This window comes from Macrotis lagotis, chromosome 5 (assembly GCF_037893015.1).
Source record: "Macrotis lagotis isolate mMagLag1 chromosome 5, bilby.v1.9.chrom.fasta, whole genome shotgun sequence".
In the NCBI taxonomy this organism is placed as follows: Eukaryota; Metazoa; Chordata; class Mammalia; order Peramelemorphia; family Peramelidae; genus Macrotis; species Macrotis lagotis.
In genome coordinates, this window is record NC_133662.1 from 252,862,325 (window position 1) to 252,883,634 (window position 21,310).

The 21,310-nt window shown below is 44.7% G+C and overlaps 1 protein-coding gene across 3 annotated transcripts in view; it reads right to left on the reverse strand.

The window, feature by feature from the left end:
• CLIP2 (CAP-Gly domain containing linker protein 2) overlaps positions 1-21,310 on the reverse strand; it is a 123,933-nt gene that overhangs the window by 23,978 nt on the left and 78,645 nt on the right. For 2 of the 3 annotated variants that reach the window (XM_074189376.1, XM_074189375.1), the window contains exons 7-10: positions 18,603-18,706; positions 14,140-14,200; positions 3,972-4,076; positions 239-1,177 (exon numbers count right to left, since the gene is read on the reverse strand). In XM_074189376.1, coding sequence (XP_074045477.1) covers positions 239-1,177; positions 3,972-4,076; positions 14,140-14,200; positions 18,603-18,706 — 1,209 coding nt within the window. The remainder of the gene's footprint in view (positions 1-238; positions 1,178-3,971; positions 4,077-14,139; positions 14,201-18,602; positions 18,707-21,310) is intronic. The other variant, XM_074189377.1, reaches the window with a different exon arrangement.

Genomic DNA, 21,310 nt, shown 5'->3' on the forward strand with positions numbered 1-21,310 from the left:
AGCAAGCCACCTAACCTCTTGGTGCTCTAGGCAACTGGCTAAAATTATAAGTGGAAGAGAAAGGGCCAATTTGCATTTGTAGAGGAGTTCCCTCACCTGGGACTTCCATTTAACCAAAGAAATTCCAAGACTGGTCTTCATGCCTTCCCAGTCTTGCATCCATCCTGTCAAACCCACCCCTCCAAGCCAGCCCACCAGAAAAAGAAAGGAAGATCACAAGACCAGCATCCAAGCCTACATCAGAGTGCTGAGAAGAGCAGAGGGATTCCATGGCCTGGAGTTTGTTCTCTGTCACCAAGAGTTTTTCCTGTAACCTTTGGATTTCCTGTTTGCTCTGGGCCTCCGTCCTCTGCAACGCCTCATAGTCCAACATCTTTTTCTCCGCCAGGGAGATCTGCTCCTTCAAGAAATCGATGGCCTGGGCCTGCTCCTTACACTCGCCATCCAACTTGCCCAGCTCTCGGGCCCGCAGCTCAGCGTTCCTGCACTGATCCTTGGCCTCCTGCAGCTCCAGCTGGTGCTGGTTGGACCTGGCTTCTAGCTGTGCTTTCCAGTGGAGGCGCACCTCCTCCAATTCCTCGCGGGCCTGCTCCAGCTTGGCCAAGAGGCTCTCCTTCTCCTTGGCCAGGACGGCGGTCTCAATATCATGCTTGGCTCGCAAGTTGCCCAGCTCCAGTTGGTGTTCTAACTTGATGCTCTCCATCACTGCCTTCAGCTCCACAATCTCCTTGTGTTGGGTATTGGGGCCCGAGTTGAGAGTGGCTTTCAGGTCCTCCAGTGACTTCTGGTGGTCGGAAGCCAGCGTGTCCAGCTTGGACTTCCAGTTGTCCATCAATCCCATGTTCTCGCTGGTGGCCTGTTGGACTTTGTGCTTCAGATCCACTATCTCCTGTGCGTACTTCTCGTTGGTGGCCTTCAGCCTGTCCACCTCGAGCTGGTAGGCCTTCAGGGCTTTCTCGTACTTGTCTTTGAGCAGCCCACTCTCCTTCTGGTGCTCCTTGCTGGCAGATAGAAGCTGCTCCCGGAGCCGCAGGGCCTCGGAGGATGGACTGGTGTCCGAGGGATCTGTTGGGCCCGTTTGCCGCAGACACTGCTGCAGCTCCTCGATCTCCCCACGCCGGAGGCTCAGCTCCTCCTCCAGCTGCAGGATCCTCGACTGCTCTGCCACCGTCGTCATCTGGAAGCAAGAAAGATCAACTGGTCAGCAGGATCTTCCCTGCAGTCAGGGTGGATGGGCATTCCTTCCCAGACAAGGGATCTCCTTGATGAAAAAGGGAGATATTTAAGTGTATTAGTCAGAGAGGATAAAACAGTTCCTCCAGATTCCCAGTTTTACCCCAGGGTACCAGAGTTGGCAAAGGTGGGCCATTTTCATAACAGGTGAAATGAATGGGACAAAATGGACTCTAAAGGCTTCTAGGGGTACTGGCTGTTTGCTCATGTCTAGAGATAGCTACTAATTTCCTTTTGAGGCTTTCTGAGTCACATGAAGGCAAAAAGGAGGACACATTCGGAGTGACTTTTGCCTCACTTGGTAGGTTACCTTTGTCCGAGTCTAGAAAAAGGCCAATATGCAAATGGGCCAGCCCAAGTTCATAGAGATACTTGAGTCAGGACTTTAAAGTGCAGTTCACTTTGAGGCTAGAAAAATGAACTTTTTAAACTTCATCTTGAAAATGATTCCTTCAAATTTCTTAACATTAAATTAAAAAGAAAACCCAATGAATTTGCTATTTAACTCCCTGTTTTCCACCCCCAAAAGATCCTCTGCCACTTTTTCGTGCTTTAAAAATTAAGTTCATTTGGGTGTGGAGGCTTTTTAAAAATTCTCAAGTCGAATCCTTCTTTGTATTTGGGGAAGTGCAGTCTGCCAATCTGCAAATGGACCAAAGAAGGCCAGCCAATCTATAAATGGACCAAAGCAAGCCAGCCAATCTGCAAATGGGCCAAGTTAAGGCTCTTTGCCCCAACTACAAAAAATGTGTGTGCATACAAATTATTCAAGTCCTTTTATTTTACAAGTTTTACAAATTTGAGGCATTGCTAGGTTAAGTGACTTTCTCAAGGTCACATAAATAAAATGCAACTGTGGTAGGAATATATCAGTGTGCACATAGGCTAAGGCTAGAAGAAAAAATTTAAAAATGCATTTTTTTAAATTGCTTTCCCAATCAACATGTCTATCAACCTCAAGCAGCAGACACTGGTAGAAAGGTGAAAACTTGCTGTTCTGATCAATCAGTATTGCTGGTTGGTCCCATGCACCGCCACTCTTATGGAGACCAGATGAAGGATCCTGCTATCCTGGAGTAAAAGGAGGGAGGTTTGCCAATGGGGATTGATGAGTTAATAGTTATTAGTGACATTAATAAAATATGGCAATGGATGAATGGGGGATGAATGCTGAAAGGCAGGGCTAGGGGATATTGATGTGCTTCAGCTAAGTCCCTCCAACTTAACAGTTTGAAGAACTGTTCATTCTGTGAAATGTTGCCTTCACTATAACACATAAGACTTAACTTAGCCATCACAAAATACCTACTTGAAATGAAGTGTAGAGTTATCTGGCATCAAAGCTATGTGTTTTTATAAGCTATAACATTCCAAAGCATCCTCTCTTGCATCCCCTATGCAATTTCCCCTATTGCCCACTCTTAGCAAGAAGACTATATCCCCAAGTGTTATGCTCCAGACAGCAGCTTTCCTCCAAGTCTGCCCTCACTTCCAGCTCTTTTAGAAAGGTGAAAGACTCTAAGACCACTAGCTAAACTAGGAAACTAGAGCTATTTTTTAAGGGAGTTTGTGGAGGTTAGTTTGTTCAGGACTTGACTTTGCTGCCAGATGCTGATCAGGAAGAGACCTAGAATGGCTAACTAATCAATTCTAACATATTCAGGGTCCGAATCCTATTCCCCAGGACCAAAATGTGATGGTCAATCCTAGGGGATTTCACTGGTGCTGTTCCCTAGACATTGCCCCCTCCACCACTGATCGCCTTATTGGGCTCTAGAAAAAAGGTAGGAGAATCTTAGGGACTGGTGATTCTCTTCTCTCAAATTTCACCAGACATAAGGTTTCATCCCTTTTCCTTTGGGGACCTTTCCCACTCTCCAATAAAAAGTGATACCCAGGCAGACAGCCACCCTCCCCTCTCCTTGTCTTGAAAGCACTCCCTCAGATCCTGGGCCTTCCATCTTGTTGGAGGCCAACTAGGAATTCCAAAGAAGAATCTTCCTCTTTCTTCTTTCTCTCAGAGAAGCTTTTGTGCCAGTCTCTTACCCCATTAATTCTCCCATTTCTTTCCCTTTCTAAGCCTCGGATAGGAGGGAGACTGATGGAGTTTGCTCCAAGCTGCAGACTTGAATTGGGAATGGGAAGTGATATTTGGAAATGAATTTGTGAAAGGTGTGGATGGTGAAAGGGAGAAAAGGGAGAAATGGAGGCCTGTTAGCCATCCCCAGAAATCATAACCATGGAATCATAGGGATTCAAGTTCCAGGGCTGAAAAGGACCTCAGAGGCCACCTTATCTTAAAGATGAGTAAACCGAGGACTGGAGATGTAGCTTAGGGTCATACAATCCTAGACATGGTCAGGGGACCATCTAGTTTGAATCTCCTCATTTTACAGATAAGGAAAATGAGGCCCAGGGGACTTTTGGTAGGATGGATGATGAGCTGAGAAACAAACTCAAATTAGAGAAACAAATCAGTTCTACCCAAAGGCACAAGCCCTTAGCAAGGACTTTGTGTTTCTTGACTATTTCCAAATGAAAAAAAAGTAATAATTAAGAGATCACAGAAGGCAAAATAAGGGAGGGTGGTGGTAGGAGGGGGGTCAAGGGAAGAGGAGGGAACAAAAGTCAAGGAGCTGCTTCTTGGTGGCAGCTCTGCAGAGAAGTTCTGCGTGGCAGGCAGGGCGTGGGGGTGGGGAGGGCAAGGCTGGTGGGGGTGGGGGAAGGGGAGTCTTTACCCGATTGTCCTCTAACTCTCTGAGCAGCTTTTCTGCCTGTGCCTTCTCAAACAGCAGGCTCTGCTCTAGCTCTCCAATTCGAGCATGTTCCAGCTGCGTCTGAGTCTGGTCCCGCACGGGGAGGGGAGGAGAGAGGGGGAGAGAGACAGAGAGAGAGAGAGAGAGAGAGAGAGAGAGAGAGAGAGAGAGAGAGAGAGAGAGGGGCGAAGCAGGTGAAAGAGGGAGAGAGAGAGAGAAGAGAGGCTGCATCATATTCACAGGATCATAGAATCAAAGATTCAGAGCACAAAGGAACCTTAGGGGTCATTTAGTCTAACCCTCTCATTTTACAGATAAGGAAACTGAGGGACACAGAGGAGATATGAATTATAATTCAATTCCCAACAAAAGGGATCCTAGATTTAGAGCTGGAAGGGTCTTGAGAGGTATCTCATCTAGTCCAACCTCTCACTTTACAGATGGGGAAACTGAGGCCCAGGAAAGGGAAGCAAATTATCTGAAGTTGCATAGGAAATGGCAGAGTCAGGGTTTGAAGCCAGTTGCCCTGACTCTAGTGCTCTTCCCCCCAGACAGGGGCATAGATTTGGAACTGGAAAGGACCCCAGAGGCCATAGTTATGCATACTCCCCCTCTCTGGATCCAAAGTTCCCACGTTTTGCTTCTGCTCATGACCTTGGAGGCTCTGCCCAACTCTCTCAGGATCTATGGCATCATTCTGAGCCATGACAATTCATCTGTGATAACAGAATCATAGACTTTGATCTGGAAGGGAAACTGAGACCCAAGGATATGAAGGGACATAGATCCACAGGATTGCCACTCTAGAATTGGAAGGGGCCTCAGAGACCACATTTTGCAAATATATAAGAGAAAGAGAGGCAGTGGAAGCAGAATAAAAGGAGAGTCAGCTGCACATAGATGATTGGAGGGTTCCGTTAATGGGGTTGGCATTCCATCTATGACTGAAGAGTCCATCGGATTTTTCATCCCCACCCATTAAGAACAAGACAAAAGAAAAAGATAAACCATTAGCCATTCTCGAAACTGTCTGCAAGGCAACCTACTACCATGTCAACTGATTTTTTTAATTGGCTCTTTTCTGCCAACTGATTGCAAGGATCAGAGATGCTAGCTGCGGGTAGATAGCAGTTCCTCAGTCACCTCTTACATGAAACCTGATCCCCGATCTGTCCCACCTCTACCTCATCCCCACTTCCCTGAGGCAGACCAACCCTGTCTTTGTCCCAGGACTCAGAGCCTTGCAGCTGCAAACTCAATGCTATGGAGCAGAATCTGCCCCAGGTGCTTCATGCTAGCTTTCTCCCTTAAGGAGGAGGTAACTAGGAGTCACCCTGAAGAGGAAGATGAGGTCTATTAGTCACTAAGATGCCTCCAGGTTCTAAAATGTACAAGTTGTCTTGCCATAACTAAAATCCTTCTCCCCAAGGCTCTCCTTTCCTCCATGAAGACTTCCCTGAGCCTTACAGTTAAAAAGTCTTTTATTTCCCCTATTTTCCTATATTACTCATCATATCCTACTTTGCTTTCTTCGTTTCAATCCATCCCTCTACACAGTTGCCAGTTATTTTTATACATCCCAGGTCTGATAATATGAGCTCTCCCTCCTCTATAAACTCCAGTGGCTCCCTATTACTTCAGATCAAATAGAAATGCTTCAGTTTAGCACATAAGGCTCTTCACAACTTCACTGCCTTTCCAAATTGCCCCCTTGCTGCTCCTCACACACAATCTCCATCTCCCAGGTCCATACCTTTGAACAGTCTGTCTGCCATGCCTGGAATGCTCTCTCTCCTCATCTTGTCCCCTACAATCATTTGATTCCTTTAAGACCCAGTTCAAACACAGTCTTCTACAGGCAGTCTTTGCTTGTCTCCCTTCCCCCACAGTACCTGTGCCTCTAAGGTTATCTTCCATCCATTCAGTACATCTATTGAATGAACCAATTTAGAATGTGTTTTCTCCCTTATTAGAATAGAAGTTCCTTGACAGCAGGGAGTGTTATTGAGGTTTCTTTATCTCCTTGAGGTTCAGCATAGTATCTAGCACATAGGCAATGCTTGGTGATCGACTGAGTGATGCATATATTTTATCAATCCAATAGGATCACAGATCAATAGGACTACATTTTAGAAGTAGAAGGGACCTTGGAGGCTATCTGGTTCAACATCCTCATTTTACAGATGAGGAAACTGAGACCCAGAGAGGCACAGAACACGGAATCCCAGGGTCATCAATCTAGAGTTAGAAGAGATCTTTTACAGAAGAGGAAGTGACTTGCCTGAGGTCACACAAGTAATTTTTCAGATGTATGTAAGATGTGTAAGAAGAAGAAAATGTAAGTTCCTTGGGGAGAGGGTTTTTTTTCTCATTTTCACCTCTCTATTTCTGGTTCTTAGAAGTATTCCTGCAAATTGTGCAGAGGGCCAGCCTTGCTGGTGACAGTGAGTAGCTATGTGACCACTGGCAAGCTTTCTCTGTGTCCCAGGCAATTTTCAAAGACTATAAACCACCAATGAGTTGTCAGTTTGAATTAAAGAGGGGAATTTCCAATGCCATTGAAATCACATATCTGAACCAAAAAGAAAAAAAAAATCCCAGGGCTTCCCATAAAGCCTTGAGGTAGAAACTAGACTTGAGATTTTATTTGTATAGGGAAATTCCAGATGAGGAAAAATCCCTTTATTAATACAAATTGGTACCTTTTTTGTAACCTAATAGTCTGAGAGAATTGTCTAGTGGCTAAAAGACTTGCCCAGGGTCACAGAGACACTTGAACCTAAGCAAGGCTGACTCCTCCTAGGTCAGCACTCTGTCTCTTCCTCCCTTCCTCCATCTCTCTCTCTCTCTCTCTCTCTCTCTCCTCTCTCTCTCTCTCTCTCTCTCTCTCTCTCTCTCTCTCTCTCTCTCTCTCTCTCTCTCTCTCTCTCTCTCTCTCTCTCTCTCTCTCTCTCTTCTCTCTCTCTCTCTCTCTCTCTCTCTCTCTCTCTCTCTCTCTCTCTCTCTCTCTCCTCTTTCTTCTTTCTCTCTCCCCTTCCCTCCCTCCTTTCCTTCTCTTTCTCTCTGTCTTTTTTCCTCCCAGTCCATTTCATGCTGCTTCTTGAGAACGTGACCATCTTGTAATATTGGGGAGGGAGCATTTCATCTTATATTTCTGGATCAAAAGGGTCCTTCTCTGAAGTGGCTAGTTAGCCACTTAGATTGTAACTATCCCTCTGCGCCATCACTCCCAACATCTTGGTCGGCTCCGGTGGGTATCTACCACCTGTGACTTCACCTGCTTTAGAATTCGGTGAGTGCTACTCCCCTCTGAAGAGAGAATTCAATACTATCAAATCTCCCAGGTAACCAGAACAAAGAAAAGGGAGAAAAAGAGATAGAGAAGCCTGGCTTTAAGCCAATGATCACATAGCCCTCCTCAAACATTAATTAAGCCAGATCTTCTTGCTGGGTGAGATCTGTCATCTGAATCTCACACAACAGATGGGCAAAGCGAAGCCCATCTGGGAACTGACTCAAGGTCAAACAGCGGGGTTGGAACAGAAACGTGAAGAAGAGTCTGGGCCACTGAAGGAGGAGGAGGAAGAGACAGAGAGGCTAAAGAAATTTGGATGCTGTGCCCTTCCTTATTCTTCCCATCATGCAAACACCATCAGGGCTACCCTAGGAAAATCAGGATGAATGGACAACAATGGCCTGTTGTGATATGGTGCCCACACATTTGTTGTTACTGTTCAGTTGTTTCAGTCATGGCCTACTTTTTGTGACCCCATTTGGGGTGTTTTTGGAGAAGAAGCTAGGTTAGTTTGCCATTTCCTTCTCTAGCTCATTTTACAGATGAGGAAACTGAGGCAAACAGGGTGAAGTGACTTGTCCAGGGTCACAGAGGTTAGTAAACTCAGGCATACAATGTGCTTAATAAGTACCTGTTGACTCACTGACATCAAGAAGGGGAAGAAAAGAGACTATTAGAAGCAAGAAGCAACTTAAGTGGTACCATGGATAGTGCCTGAAACTCTTGCCTGGAAAATTCTGGGCTGAACACAGCCTTCATGAAAGCCTTCGCCTCGGCTGTCCTGGAATAGAGCTCTGGCTGGGTGTCCCTAATGCACTTCCATCATGCATGTCTCATTTTCCAGATAGACTGAGAATTCTAGGAAGGAGTGAAGTGTGTCTTGTATAGCTTTGGAGGATAATAATCATAGTTTACATTTTTGTAGCTATTTAAAGTTTGCAAAGTGGCTTTCCTCACAGATGTGGAAACAGGTGTCGAAAGGGTTGATGATTTTCTGATAGTCACACAGGGAAAGTTAAGATTCAAATCCAAGTTCTTTTAGTTCTAAGGCCAAGACTCTTCCCAACAAATTATATTACTTATCATCATCATTATCATCATCTTTCCACAGTGTTTGACATGCATTAGTGTGTGTGAGTAGAGTGAACAGTAGAAAACAACATGGCCTTTTTGGTCAATGCACCTGGATACTGATTCTAACTCTGATGCTGATTACCTTTGGGACCTTGGGTCAAGTCACTTGGCATCCCTGAGCCTCAGTTTCTTCATTTGGAGGAAATGCTTTTTACATTCATTCATTCATGCAAGCATGAAGACCCAAGTATTCATGGTCCCTCCATGCTTCTATCCATTTAGACAAGTTACCATCTTAATTCAGGTCCTCATCATCTCTCCTAGATTATTGTAGTATCCTTCTAATGGGTCTCCTAGCCTCCGATTTCTCTTGCCACTGCAAGCCATCCTATACTCAAGAATACTAAGGTTCCTTCCAGTTCCAGGCCTAGGATCTACAGAGTTCTAGATGTGAAATCAGGAAGACTTGGCTCAAAATCTGCTTCTGACTCTAGCTTTGTAAACAGAAGCAAGTAATTTTACCTATCTTGGTCTCAAGTTTTCTCATTTTTCAAATAAGAGGGCTGGACTTGATGGACTCTTGACATTTCTTTTGGTTTTGATCTATAAATTTTTTTTAGGTTTTTGCAAGGCAAATGGGGTTAAGTGGCTTGCCCAAGGCCACACAGCTAGGTAATTATTAAGTGTCTGAGAACGGATTTGAACCCAGGTACTCCTGACTCCAAGGCCGGTGCTTTATCCACTGTGCCACCTAGCCGCCCCGATCTATAACTTTTATAGAGATTGTTGGAACTAGTTCAAAACCTAATGTGAGGGGTGGCCAGGTAGCACAGTGGATAAAGCACCGGCCTTGGAGTCAGGAGTACCTGGGTTCAAATCCGTTCTCAGACATTTTTTAATTACCTAGCTGTGTGGCCTTGGGCAAGCCACTTAACCCCATTTACCTTGCAAAAAAAACTAAAAACAAACAAACAAACAAAAAACCTAATGGGACACAGAGGTGCAAAATAAATTGGAACTAGATTCAAAGCAACTTAAAAATCCAAGTTCAAATTTTGGCCCTTCCATACTATCTGTGTGCTCCTTGGCAAATCTCATAACTTCTCTGAGCCTTAGTTTTCACATACATAAAATGAGGAGATGGACTAGATGACCATTCAAGGTCCCTCCCAGCTCTGAATCTATCAGTTCTGTGAGTCTGATCAAGTCCCTGGGCCTTAGCTTCCTAATCTGGAAAATGAGAATAAAGACAGCCTTATCTCAGAAGGTTGCTTTAAGCCCCAAAATGAGATAATGTATGTAAAAATGGCCTTCAAATGTCAATAATTATCATTAATTATAATCACCTACAGCTCCCAGCACCAAGTAAAGATGCCATAAATGGTCTGACATTTGACTGACTTTTCCCCTGCTACATCCCTCTATAAACAGAGAAAAGAGAGTCCTACCCCCCACTCCTTTTTATTCAGCTGAATTAAAAAAAATCAATCAAGATGGGATTTCAAGGTTCTCTTCTATCTGGAGGCCCCTAAACTCTTAAGCTTTAGTTCCCTACAACCAGGGATCCTATTTTCACAAAACTCATTCCATGAATGCAGACACATGTGGTCAGAGAGCTCTCTGGTCCGCATTGCTCCCTATTAAGACATCCACTATCTCCATAGAAACCATCCTCAGGCAGCTAGAGAGGAAATGATTGGCAAAGTCTGAAATCCATATGGTGTCAACTACCCTTCCTCCTCCCATCAACTCCTCCCCTACAAATCAATTACTTTTTTGAGTTGAAAACTCACTTCATGATTTTGTCAGTGGGGATACATCTAGTTTACTTCAGGTCATGCTTCCTAGCCTGTCTCATCTTCCATCTCCTTGCACATCTTGCTTTCATCTCAGCACAATGCCAAACAAAGAATGAATACTTAAAAATGCTTTTTCTTATTCATTCATTCATTCATGGTCCCTCCTTTCCATTCAGACAAGTTACCATCTTAATTCAGGTCCTCATCATCTCTCTTCGATTACTGCAGTACCTTTCTAATGCGTCTCCCAGTTTCAACTTTCTCTTGCCACTGCAGTCCATCCTAAACACTGTTGTCAAAGAAATGTTACTTTGGTGGAGATCCAGTCATGTCACTGCTATTGAATCAACTCCAGTGACTTCTTGTTACCTCAGAGAGAAAGTCCTACCTTTCAAGCTTCATTGGACAACACCCTTTCCACAATACACTCTGCCAAATAGACAAAATGGCGTTCTCTCTGTTCCTCAATCATGATGAGGGTTATTATTCCCATTTTACAGATGAAGAAACTGAGGCTCACAGAAGGGGGAATGAACGTCTAGATGACCATCTCTGTGCTTTCTATTGGCTGTGTCTTTTGGAATGTACTCTGCTTCAAAGAATCCTTGTCTTTAAGAAGTGACCCAAGCACTATCTTTGACATGAAGTCTTTCCTGATTCTCCTTCATATACACATTTATGGGCACATGTGTCATACACATACATAGAAATATGACACATATATACACATATACTTGAATATATCTATATATTATATTGGGTGCATCCATACATATATTTGTATTTGTATTTGTTCATTTTTTTGTCTTCTCCATTAGAATGTAAACTCTTTGGGGATTATTATTTCCTTCTTTGAACTTGCAACTCAACTTCTTAGCACAATGTCTAGCACTTAGTAGGTGCTTAATAAATCTTTGTTGGTTGACTGAGTTATTGTAGCTGAAAAACACCTCACCCTGTAGCCAACCTGGTGACGAGCCTCTCCAAAGTTAGCCGAGTTGGCTAGTCATCAGGTGGCAGATGTACTGGTCATCACCAGGCCTGTACTGATAACTTCCCCAGCTTTTCTATGGCCTTGGAAAGTATGCCCAATGCTTTCCTCATACCAGCTCTGTGAGGCAGATAGGATATGGATTATTATCCCTATTTTACAGATGAGGAAACTGAGGCTTACAGGAGGAGAAATGGACAAGTCTATCATCACAGAGCTATAAAGCATCTGAGGAAGGGCTTATGAACCCAGGTCACTTGATCCCATTTATAAAACAACAGCTCTCCAAAGTGAAAAAATAAAATTCCCAACCCTCTCCCATAAATCACATCCCTTGATATGCAGGAGTCAGGATTAAAAGTCCCTTCTGTCTTCCCCTCTCCCCCACTCCCCTAGGCAGGTCCAGGCAGCTAGCTCATTATTACAGATGGATGAATGTGTCAGACTTAAGGACTCAAAAATTCCCAGCAAGGCCCAGCTAGAAAACCTTAGGGGAATGCCAGGTCAAGGGATGCCAAACCTCTGACACACTGAACTGGACACAGTCCTGACAGATGAAACTGATTCCAAGGAATAAGGCTTAGGAGATTTAAGTCACCCCCAACCCCCCCAGCAAAGCACCAAACCTTGCCAGAATCTCCGGTTGCTCCCGAGTCACATAGGCCTCCTGAATAAAAATTCAGGAAACTGAGAATCATGGTTAGAAACTTTCCGCACTGGCTGGGATTGAGAGATACCCTACATGTGACCCAAGAACACAGGAGGGAGAGGCAGAAGACCTGGGTTGAATTCCTGCTTTGCCACTTATTGGCTGTATGACTTTGGGAATTGTTCTGAGGTTTTTGTTTTTTGTTTTTTGGTAAGATGCTGATAGAGTCAAACCTCTAAGGTTTGGGACCAGCCCTACATTCTGCAATCCCAGTATTTCCAGTTGAGTAAATTCAGGAGGGCTCAGGAAAAAAGCAATCAATTACTCAATATTTCATTAAATCTGGAGTCTCCATAATTTATTAAGTATCTATACAGGGAAGCTAGGTGGCCCTAAAGCGTATAAAACGTCAAGCATGGAGTCAGGAAGACTCATCTTCCTGAATTCAACTCTAACCTAGATGTGTGACCCTGGGCAAGTCTCTCACTCCTGTTTGCTTCAGTTTCCTCACAATAAATGTGTCATGGCCCAGAAAACCCCAAAAGGGGTTGCAAAGAATCAGATATGACTGAAACAACTGAACAACAGAGAGTTCCAGAATCCAAGAGCTTGAGGTGATCTTTGTCGCCATCTCATCCAACTCATATAAGACAGGGACCTCTACTGCCACATTTCCAACAAGGGTCGATCCAACCTCGGTGTAAGGACATCCAAGGAGGAGATCTCACTGCCTCCCTAGGCAGCCCGTTCCTCTTTGGACAGCTCTCACAATCAGGAAGTTGTTGCTGACTTTGAGTCTAAATTCGTCTCTTGGCCAGTTTCCCTCATAGCTCCTGGTTTTGTCCACTGGAGCCAAGGAGAACAAGGCCAATCCCTCCCTCCATTAGAGTCCTTCAAATACTTTAATGGTCTTTTCTTCATCTCATGCTGTGATTCTCCTCCAGCGCAAGATAGTTAGGGCTATCAGTTAAGTATCTGCACCTTATACAACAGTATAAGCTCCTTCCCTACATCTGCAATTTGCTTTATTTGCCATATTTACAAAACCCCAGTTCTTAGCCTCTCATGGATCCTTCTTCTGCGGTGATTCCTCAGCAGGGCGACTGTTCTTTCATACTCACTAAATTCCTCCAATCCTTTTTTTTTTTAGGTTTTTGCAAGGCAATGGGTTTACGTGGCTTGCCCAAGGCCACACAGCTAGGTAATTATTAAGTGTCTCAGACCGGATTTGAACCCAGGTACTCCTGACTCCAGGGCAGGTGCTTTATCCACTGCGCCACCTAGCCGCCCTCCAATCCTTCTTGAAGAAAAAAGTTCTTGCTAATCCCTTAACTTCCTCTGTCACCCCACTGAGGCAAGGAGGCAGATTGGGACAGTTTGTAAATCCAGGGATGTGGTGAAGAAAACACAGTGAATTCAGGAGTTAAGAGACCTGGGTTTCCAACTGAACTGTGCTCCTAACTCTCCATGAGACCTCAGGCAAGTCCCTTTCTCTCTCTCAAATTGTCTTTCCTCCTTTGAAAATGAAGTAAGGTTTGGTGAAACAATCTCAAAGGTCTCTTCTTGTTCTAAAAATAGGTCTATGGCTCTCAGTTCTCAATTCCCAAATGTCTCCACTCCATATTCTAACAAAAATCTAAGGGGTTCTAAAGGCTTCAGAGGAAAGTTTTGGAGGCGCTGTCTAAAGAAAATGTGCTTCATTCAGTATGACTAAATTTGGGGAGAAACAGAAGAGAATCAGATTGTTTTTGGAACTGGTGACATAGATAAACAATTTTACAAATGAAGGACCTGAGGCAGAGAAAGGGGAGGAAACTTTTCCAAAATCCCATCAGTTGCTTTGTGGCAAAGGGTGGCTCTCTCCTTTCCTCTTCGAGGGGTGTGGGGGGAAGAAAAAGCTGAGGCTCAAGGAAATTAAATGTCTTACCCCAGATCCCAAGGGATGCAAGGAGTAGATCTGAACCCAGGACCTTGGGCTCAAAATTGAATACTTCTACTACAACACAAATGAGCCGTATCAACACATCTTGGATTTTACCTTGGAGATTCCAGATCAGAGGTGGTCCGTTGGTCATTTAACAAATATTTATTAAGCCCCTACCATGTGCTAAGCTCCTTATATCCTAAGCCCTCCCCAGGCCCTTCCCTCATACTGCCCCTCCTGAAGATTTAAAAATGCCACTGTCTTTCCCATTTTATACATTTGATGCTGAAAAGGAAATGAGGGGTTCCCAGGGGTACTGCTCAACCCCAGAGTCCCCACACCACCCAACAGTCCATCTCCCCATCTCCCCACAAGCCAGATGTTCCAGGACAAAGGATAGCAGACTTTAGACCCTTACCTCAAGATCCCCTTTGGTGATGGATTCTTCTTCAACACGAAATTGGAGGTCTTCGACTTTCCTGTGGATAAAGGGATGAAAAGATAAAAACCATCTCATAATTCTGACCATTATGGTGTCCTCATGCAAAGCTTCAGAGAACCATGGGTAAGAGAGACCAGGTATTATTTCCCCACAGCACAGTCGTATGACTTTGATTATTTCAATTCATTATTAAGCACATTAAGTTGGTATAAGGGGGTGTACTAGGTGCTGAGAATACAAAAAGAGATGGGGGTCAAGTCCTACTCTTGGGGAAGCTACTGGGTTCATGGGTGCCCTGAAACCAAAAATTTCCTCCTTTGCAGGGTAGCCAGAGAAAACTTGATTCACTCCTAAAGAATGGGGTCTACCCTAATCAGTAACATGAACTCAGGGTTTATTTTTATAGAGGGAAGCTCTTCTGAAAAATGCATTCTGGGTTGATCATGAAAGTGGCTCTTCTTTTCACATTAACATCTTCCAGAAGGGGACAGGGCCCAATAAGCCTCAGAGCCCCCAGGAGCCAGATGCCAGCTCCTTCTGAAATCAGCCTTCCTCTCTTTCCAGCAAGGTAAACTCCTTCCTAAACCATTCTCTTCCTCTTCCACTTTAGCTCTTTGGAAGGTCTTCAAATTTGGCACAAATGGAACAGTTTAGGCAAAGTCCATGGTGGCTACCTGCTATGGCTCACTTGATTTGGGGACCTTGACAGAGATAGAAAATGCTGTCTGTCCCTGGTGGAACGAGTAAAGGACCGAGTTCTTGCCAGACTTCCTTCAGAGAAAGGAGAGCCAAGTGGCTGTTGAGGTTTCTTCCAACTCTTAAACAACAGAAATCACAGCTGGAAGAGACCTTTGAGATAATCTAGCTATTGACCAAGACCTCCATGAAGCAATTAGGCCTCCCGGTGTCTGGAGAGCTGGGCTTGTAGTCAGGAGGTCTAAGGAGGTAGTGGAACAAGACCTGGTTCTGGAGCATCCCAATCAAATCCTACTTCCAATGCTCATTACCTGCTCCACTCTGGAAAAACCATTTCATGTCCTTGGATCTCAATTTCCTCATCTACAAAATCAGAGAGGTTGGACCAAATGGCCTCCAAAGTCACCTCCAGCTGATCTAGGATCCTATGTTAATCCAGCTTTAATCCAACTGTGTGAACCTGAGCAAGTCACTGAGCTGCTCTCTGCCTCAGTTTTTTAATCTCTAAAATGGGGGTAATGTGCTTTGTATTATATGAAAGTTAACTGCTATTTTATTTTATTTTTTTTAGTTTTTGCAAGGCATTGGGGTTAAGTGGCTTACCCAGGGCCACACAGCTAGGTAATTATTAAGTGTCTGAGGCCAGATTTGAACTCAGGTACTCCTGACTCCAGGGCTGGTACTCTATCTACTGTACCACCTGGCCGCCCCACTGCTATTCTTTTTCTCCTTTTTTTATTTATAAATTTGTTTATAATTAAAAATGAGCAAGTTGAGTTCCAGAGAAAAGACTCAGAAGTCTATACTCATAGGAGAAGACTTTGAACTGAAAGAGGCTTCAAAGTCTATCTTGTCCAATCCTCTTTTGCAGATGGAAGAAACTGAGGCCCAGGAAAGGTTCAAAGACTGAGGGCTGGGAGGGATCGAAGAGCTAGTCATCCTTTTTCATTGCAGAGGTGAGGAAGGTCACACATTGAAGAGGTCAGGGACAGGAAAGGGCAAATCTCTCCACGACTATGTACTTGAAAGCAGCTCAGTTCAATGACAAGAGCTCTGGATTTGAAGTCAGAGGATCTGGATTCCAAATTAGCCTCTGTCACTACTTGCATTACCTAGGCTGACTCACTTTCCTTTCCTCTGCCTCAGTTTCCACATCTGTAAAAGGAGGGGACTGGACTAATGGCCCCTGGTTTCTCTTCCAACTCTAAATTCATGATCCTATGATAAACAGGACCAACAGAAATCTGTCAACATTCACATCTGGATCTTGTGAGACCCTGTTTGCCTACAGGTGCATCACATGCAATAAAGGGGGGATACAAGGGATGGGATGGGATGGTAGGGTGGTTGGGATGTAGGGATGGGAAGGTGGGGTACAAGGGATGGAGGGACTGGGTGTGGGGTGCAAAGGATGGAGGAAGGGGAGGGTAGTGTGGTCAGGGGAGACAGACCACTCCCCTCTCCATTCTGGGGTCTATTAGAGAGAAATCAATAGGATCCTTAAAAGAGGAAGTTGATTATTATGTAGGGTCCATTCCTTCTTGCCTGCCTGGGTCTCTGCATGACCTCACCACCCCGAGGTCCATGCTAATGGGTGACAGCTGCTTTGGAACAGTTCATTTGGGTGGGAGAGCCGCCCCAGCAGCCAGATGTGGAGGTCTGGACAACTCAGCACTGGCAGATAAAAATAAACTGTCCTCCTGTGCTGGAGCAGACGGTAACAGCGGGCTTGGCGGCCCACGCTGCTGTCACCACTTACAAGCATCAGCTCTTGCAAGCAGCCTCATGCTCAGAGATTCACACCATTATCTTGGGGAAGGGGGCAGGGCTGCTTTCTGGAGTGCATCACATGCAATAGAAGATGGTGGGGAGGATGGAGGCGTGGGAGTGTGGGGTGGAAAAGAAGAGGAGGTTGGGAGAACCCCTGAGGTCCACGAAATTCACAGGGAGCCTCCGAATCTGGACTGGGAGGAAGGAGACACCAGCTCTGATCGCTCTCTCAACCAAAAACCTCTGTTTTCTCATCTGTAAAATAGGAATAGTAATGACCTCTGGGGATTATTATGAGGATCGAATGAGACCATAGCTGTGAAGTCCTCCAAAAAAACTTAAAGTGCTATATAAATATTGTATTTCAACTGAGGAAACTGAGTCCCAGAGAAGGACTACTGGCTCACAGGTCTAGAGGCGGAAGGGATTATCATGCAGAGCCTGTACCTGGATAAGAATTCCTCTACAATGTCCCTGACAAGTGACCTTGAGGTCTTTGCTTGGATACTTCTAGAGATGAAGAGCTCACTACTTTCTGAGGCAGCCTGCCCATGCCTCTTTGGGACAGCTTCCTGGTACTCAGTCTAAAGTGGTCTCTCTTCCACTTCTGCTTATTGCTCCTGATTCCACCTTTTGTAGTTAAACAAGACAAATTCAGTCCCTCTTGTATGTGGCAGGAGGGTAAATATCTAAAGATAACTATTGTGCTCTCCCTAAATCTTTCTCTTCTTAAGCCTAAACATCCCCAGACAATTCTTCCTCTGAGGCCTAATATGACCTGGGACCCAAACCCTTTCCTATACAGACAGCCCCACTCTGGACTTCATCCAGTTCAACCCTTTTCTTTCTAAAAAGTGGTATGCAGATCAAATCTTTTTGCAAGGCAATGGGGTTAAGTGGCTTGCCCAAGGCTACACAGCTAGGTAATTATGAAGTGTTGGAGACCAGATTTGAATTCAGGTCCTCCTGACTCCAGGGCCAGTGCTCTATCCATTGCACCACCTAATTGCCCCAACCCTATTCAGTCTTGAAGTTTTTGTGTTTTCCCCCCACTTTATTTTTTTGCAAGGCTATGGGGTTCAGTGGCTTGCCCAAGGCCACACAGCTAGGTCATTATTAAGTGTCTGAGGCTGGATTTGAACTCAGGTCCTCCTGACTCCAGGGTCGGTGCTCTTATCCACTGCGCCACCTAGCCACTCCTATTCCCATAACTTTTTTCTAGAGAAGGAAACTGAGGCAGAGTTTTAGTCACTTTTCCTAAGTCATAAAAGCAGAGAGTCACAGAGTCACCAAATTTGAAAGAAGAGACCTCAGCTAGACCAGGTTTGTCCAATGACAGGTTGGATAGCTTCTGAGGGAGTAAGCTCCCTGTCCATGGAAGTATTCAGAGGCTGGAGGATTTCCTGCCAAGGGTGTCATAGAGGACATTCTAGCTCCTGCTGTAGGATGTACGAGATAATCTCTAGTGTCAGGGGCAGTTAGGTGGCGCAGTGGATAAGAGCACCGACCCTGGAGTCAGGAGGACCTGAGTTCAAATGTGACCTCAGACACTTAATAATGACCTAGCTGTGCGGCCTTGGGCAAGCCACTGAACCCCATTTGCCTTGCAAAAACCTAAAACAAAAACAAAACAAAACAAGAAAAGATAATTTCTAGTGTCCTTTGGATGTAGAATAATAAGATTCTATACCTATAGTTGGAAGGGAACTCAGAAGTCATTGCATTTAACCCCCTTATTTATAAAGAAGCAAACTGAAGCCCAGGGAACTGGCTCATGCTGGTAATAAGAATCGAAGGTAGGATTTGAACCCAAGACTCTTGCCTCCCAGAATTTGTTCCATTGCTTCTATGATTTCCTCTGGATTACACACCGGTGTCCCTTTCCTTCCCCACCCCCAATTCAAAGCTCTTATTCCTGGGAGGAAGACCTCCCTGTCCCTTGGGTCCCCACCTGCCTCGTCGTGCCTTCCTACCTCTTTTCTTCTTCCAGTTGGTTCAGTAATTCCATCTTCTCCTTCTGCACAGTTTCCACCAGTGCCCGGGCCCGCTGGAGGCTGGATTCCGCTTCTGAAACATACTGAGTCCCAAGGAAGGCCCAAGACAGGGTCAGCCTCTTTCCACTAAACTAACCCCATGTTCTTAGGATGGGGACCCCAGGGGGAGTGTGGGAAGAGCGGTAAGTGTCTGGGGAAATTGGTCATGAGCTTCCCCCAAATCTTTACTATCCCAGGATCTTCACCAGCAAGGGCTTAGACACAGACTATAAATGTGAGTAGGGCTGAAGTTGGGGGAACTGAGGACGCCCTCCATATAGGTGAAATAAGCAGCTGCCTATGTGCTCCAAAGCTGACAGATTCTACAAAACTTGCATCCTTCCTCTCCGCCACCTTCACCTCACCCTCTGGAGAAAAAATATCTCCTCTCATGTCTGCTATTTCCACAACTAGAGAATTATTTCTTTGGGTTAATGTACTTTGGATTTGGAGAAGAAAAATGTATTGGGAGGGAAACGGTTGGGCCTAGACCCCGCTCTCTGGAATAGCACAATGGATCCATTGGATGGACGATCAAATTAGCTGGTCTGCATAGCAAAGGATGCTTGAGCCAGGGTGGGTGGAGTGGAGGCACCATCTGGTTTCCTATCTTACAAGGGAGAGAATTGGACACTAGTATGATAGGGTGTGGATCAGTAAGTGTGACGCAGGGAAAGTGTGGGGCCGTAGCCCCAGCTCAAGAAAGTCTCGGGGAGAAAGGACAAGGATGAGGCTTAGAAGTCATGCCAAGCAGAACTGCATTTTCTCTGGCTCTCTCTCTAAGAGTTTGGAGAATGGGGGCAGCTAGATGGTGCAGTGGATAGAGCACCGGCCCTGGAGTCAGGAGGACCTGAGGTCAAATCCAGCCTCAGACACTTGATAATGACCTAGCTGTGTGGCCTTGGGCAAGCCACTTAACCCCATTCGCCTTGCAAAATCCTAAAAAAAAAAAAAAGAGTTTGGAGAATGGAAAGGTCACCAATGCAGAGATAGAAGGGACCTTGGAGACCTCCAAACCCACTCCTACGGTGAATGGAGAGGAGGAGGAGGAAGAGACAGAGATCATGGACCTGGTAGAGCTCACAGAGAAACAGGGAATCAGGAAAAATAGAAGATCTGGTATCAGGGACCCTGAATCTGCCCAGCTTCTGGTATTGTCGCCCAGTCCCAAAAGTCAAGTCACTCTGAACTTGATGGGGGGCAGGTATCAGAAACTGTCATCACTTGACCAGCATTGGTTCCAGAAAATAAAAAAGGTTTAGGGATAGAAGTGGGGTATCTCAACATCTATGAGACACTACATGTATAAAACACAATACGTCCACATCCGTGTATATTACTTGTGAATGGATGTGGATGTGTCTCCGTCTCTAGTGTAGGTAGTTAGAGCCCTATCATCTGTATACCTCCATCCATACTGACTTAGATCACTTATATCTATATCTATACCTATCTATAGCATTAATAGCTGCAGCTAGCTTTTCAGACGCACAGATATGTGTATACATGAATATTTAGTTAGGATATGTTTGGTTGTGTATATATAGATATATATAAATAATCTATATAGTATATAGTATATATGCACATCATATAGAGTATATATTCACACATATCGTACAGGCAGAATATACATGTGCATGCATACATGTGTTAATAAAATGCACACACATACAAATACAACATGTACATGTATGTATGTGTGTGTGTTTGTGTGTGTGTGTAAAAATTGGCAGGATTCTAAGCCCAGTCACTTATTAGCTTTGGGATCTAACCTTCCTAAACTAGCAGATCTGTCACTTGTTAGCAGTATGACCTGGAAGAACTCACATAACATCTCTGAACCTCAGTTTCCTGCTCTGTTAAAAAGAGAGGATCAAAATTACATGACCCATTTTACAGGAAAGTGCTTTGGCAATCATAGAGTGATATGTTCATATGTTCCGTGACTGCTTATTAGATCTATGAAATTATGATGATAACATATTACGTAATGCTAACAACAATAGCGAAAGCTACCTGACTTGGGTCCTATGCTCCCCTTTCCAGCTTAACAAAGAAAAGTAAGGACCATGAAGGTCTTGGCTCACCCTGGACACTGACTTGGTCTTCAATTCAAGGAATAAGCATTTCCTAACCAAAGCTCCAGAGCTCACCCATCCACATGGGCCTTATGCTCTCTAAAGTAGTTATCTAGGGATGCTATCCACTTATTCCTCCAATTCCAGTACTTAGCACACAGTAGGCCCCTAATAAATGCTTGCATACACAAGGTATCAGCAATTACTCTTTTGGAATTGACCTCTAGGCCATTGGCTTGTTATGCAGGAAAATCAGTCTTTTTTTTTTTTTTAGGTTTTTGCAAGGCAATGGGGTTAAGTGACTTGCCCAAGGCCACACAGCCAGGTCATTATTGTGTCTGAGGCTGGATTTGAACTCAGGTCCTCCTGACTCCAGGGCTGGAGCTCTATCCACTGTGCCACCTAGCCACCCCAGAAAATCAGTCTTAATACTTAATAACTACCAATCCTACAATCCTTTAAAGTTTGCAGAGCACTTTATGTACATGAGCTCATTTAGCCTCACAATAATCCTATGAGGAAGATACAAGAAGCATTAAATATTATTATCTTCATTTCACAGATGAG